Genomic DNA, 3,038 nt, shown 5'->3' with positions numbered 1-3,038 from the left:
CTTTTTTTAAGCTGCACTTCTATTTGCCCTTCCTGGGCCTTCAGTACAAGCTCAATAAATATTACTGTCTAATATCAGTATAATTTTTGGAGTTTCGAATTTAATCACTTTCTATGATCTGACAGCAACAAGGAAAGACTTTTGTGATGGAATAAAATACCTGATGTTGAGCCAAACTGACAAAGTCAAGCCCATAAATCTGGATGGAGCTTACCATGTGAGATCCCATAGAGGTTCTTCACAGGGTCTCCAGAATGGAGAAGTGACTTCATAATGAGTGCTAAAGACTCACTGTAAATAATGTGAGGTTTATCAATCCTTAGAATCCTGAGGATATACCTATGGGAACAGCGAGTGAAATTCAAATTACAGTGACTGACAAGAGCAAAATACTTAGATCAGTGGTGTTTAATATGACTCACTTTAAATGCAGCAATCAGCAAATAGATTACACAAATTATTTTATGAAACATTGTAAAGTATTTCATTGATAGACGGCTTAATGCTTTATTTGCAAATGTTTTAAGACACACAACACTATTAACTGAAGTCAAAATATGGACATTCAACATTCTTTGTGGTTTACACAATGCTAAAAATGCACTTTTCTTTTTTTTGGCTTTTTAAGGCCACATCCACAGCATATGGAAGTTCCCCGGCTATGGGTCAAATCTGAGCTACAGCTGCTAGCCTACACCACATCCATAGCAATAGAGGATCTGAGCCAAGTCTGGGACCTACATCACAGCTATAGCAATGCCAGATCCTTAACTCACTGAGCAAGGCTAGGAATCGAACCTGCATTCTTATGGACACAAGTCAGATTCATTTCTGCAGTGCCACAACAGGAACTCCTAAAAATGTACTTTTTTAAAAGAACTAACTTCTCCTAACTTTTTTTTTTTTTTTTTTTAGGGCTACAGCTGAGGCATATGGAGGTTCCCAGGCCAGGGGTCTAATCGGAGCTACAGCTGCCAGTCGAAACCACAGCCACAGCAACACCAGATCCGAGCCATGTCTGCAACCGACACCACAAATCATGGCAACACTGGATCCCCCTCCCACTGAGTTAAGGCCAGGGATGGAACCTGCATCCTCATGGATACCAGTTGGGTTCGTTAACCACCGAGCCACCAAGGGAACTCTGTCTTAACCATTTTTTTCATAGCCTCTTTGACATCTTTATTCCTTAAACTGTAGATGATGGGATTCAGCATGGGAATCACAATGGTATAAAATGTCGATGCTATCATGTCATAGTCTGAATCATAGCTGGAACTTGGTCTCATGTATGTGAAGAGGATGGTTCCATGGTAAATTGACACTCCGGTTAGGTGAGTGCCACACGTAGAGAAGACCTTTCTTCTCCCCTCAGCTGAATGCATCCTCAGAATGGCCAGCAGAATGAAGGCGTAGGAGATCAGGACAATCAGGATAGTGACAAGCTCAATAGAGCCCACAAAGTAGAAGAGGAGAAGCTGGTTTGTGTGAGTGTCAGAGCAAGAAATAGCCAGGAGAGGAGGGATGTCACAAAACACATGCTTAATTTCATTGGATGCACAGAAAGATAGGGTGAAAGTAGCCACGGTGTGTACAGAAGCATGCACGATGCCACCAACATAGGACGCAATGATGAGTGTCACGTAGACTCTGGGTGACATGGTCACCGCATACAGGAGGGGGTTGTAGATGGCTACATAGCGATCATATGCCATTGCGGCCAAGAGAAAGCATTCGGTGGTCCCAAAAGTCACAAAGAGAAGCATCTGTGCTGCACACCCAAGATATGAAATAGCTTTATTCTCTGACAGGAAATCACTCAACATCTTTGGAGTGACAACTGAGGAATAGCAGGCATCCAAGATGGACAACACACTCAGAAAGTAGTACATAGGATTGTGGAGCCGAGAATCCCCAATGACCAATATCGCCAATCCCAAATTTCCTACCAGTGTAAAAATGTAGATGGCTAGAAAAAATAAGAATAGGAAGATTTGCACCTCAAAGTCACCTGTAAAGCCCATCAGTATAAACGTGGTGACTTCAGTCACATTTTTCATATGCATCCTGTATAAATCTAAATCCGATGAGAACTGTGCCATGTCAGTTTTCCTTTGTACTTCCTGAAGGCAATAGCTTTTGAAAATAGAGTCCACCCAATTATATCTTCTCTTTACTTTTTAGTAGGGTAGGATATCCTTTGTAGTCCTGGAACAGGCAGTGATGAAGATGTTGGACCCAAGTAGATGCATTTTGCTGTTGAGTAAAAGGAAGAAATTATTTCGTTTAGTCATTGACTATTTACATACTTAAAATATCTTGTCAATTTAAGTGGTTTATTTTCTGGTCTATTTTTCTGTTAAATTCTTTACCATCTGTTTTCACATTACGTGGTTTTTAAATTCACAAATAGGAGTGACCATTGGACTATCTCAATCTTGACATATTCTAGTGGAAAGTATGAAACTAAGTACTGTATTTGCTACAAAGTGCATGAAGTGCCTTTTAATGTTCATAATTGTTAGGATGGGAATAAGAACACTTACAGCACAAACCTGAGTTTTACTTAAATAAGAACACAATATAAAAAGTCACTTTAAAATATTTCCAGGAGTTCCCATCGTGGCTCAGTGGTTAATGTGTCCGACTAGGAACCATGAGGTTGCAGGTTCGATCCCTGGCCTTGCTCAGTGGGTTAAGGATCCGGCGTTGCCAGGAGCTGTGGTGTAGGTCACAGATGTGGCTCGGATTGGGCTTTGCTGTGGTTGTGGCGTTGGCTGGCAGCTATAGCTCCGATTAGACCCCCAGCCTGGGAACCTCCCCAGACCCCCAGCTGCGGGAGTGGCCCTGGAAAGCCAAAAAGACAAAAACCAAAAACCAAAATAATTTACAGAGAACTAGAAAAAGCATGTAATCGATTTACATTTCAACTTATGGTACAGAACTGCCTTTTTCAATAAAATCATTTTATATCCTTTTTTCTGGAAATTATCCTGTCCCCTTAGTTTCCACTCGAGGGCTGTGGTGAACAGATCAAC

General features: G+C 41.3%; 1 protein-coding gene across 1 annotated transcript; it reads right to left on the bottom strand.

Annotated features, from left to right (window-relative positions):
• Positions 1–1,118: 1,118 nt before the first annotated feature.
• On the bottom strand, positions 1,119–2,150 carry LOC146405155 (olfactory receptor 5T3-like). Its single transcript, XM_085011640.1, has one exon. The coding sequence runs from the start codon at positions 2,100–2,102 to the stop codon at positions 1,119–1,121; it is 984 nt and encodes a 327-aa protein (XP_084867766.1). The 5' UTR covers positions 2,103–2,150.
• Positions 2,151–3,038: the final 888 nt, after the last annotated feature.

This window comes from Sus scrofa, chromosome 2 (assembly GCF_054392235.1).
Source record: "Sus scrofa isolate SSC_HxYL_T2T_F1_AM1 chromosome 2, Sscrofa_HxYL_maternal_Yorkshire_Landrace_v2.0, whole genome shotgun sequence".
In the NCBI taxonomy this organism is placed as follows: Eukaryota; Metazoa; Chordata; class Mammalia; order Artiodactyla; family Suidae; genus Sus; species Sus scrofa.
Note: the sequence above shows the minus strand (reverse complement) of the source record. Positions and strands in the feature narration are given on the sequence as shown.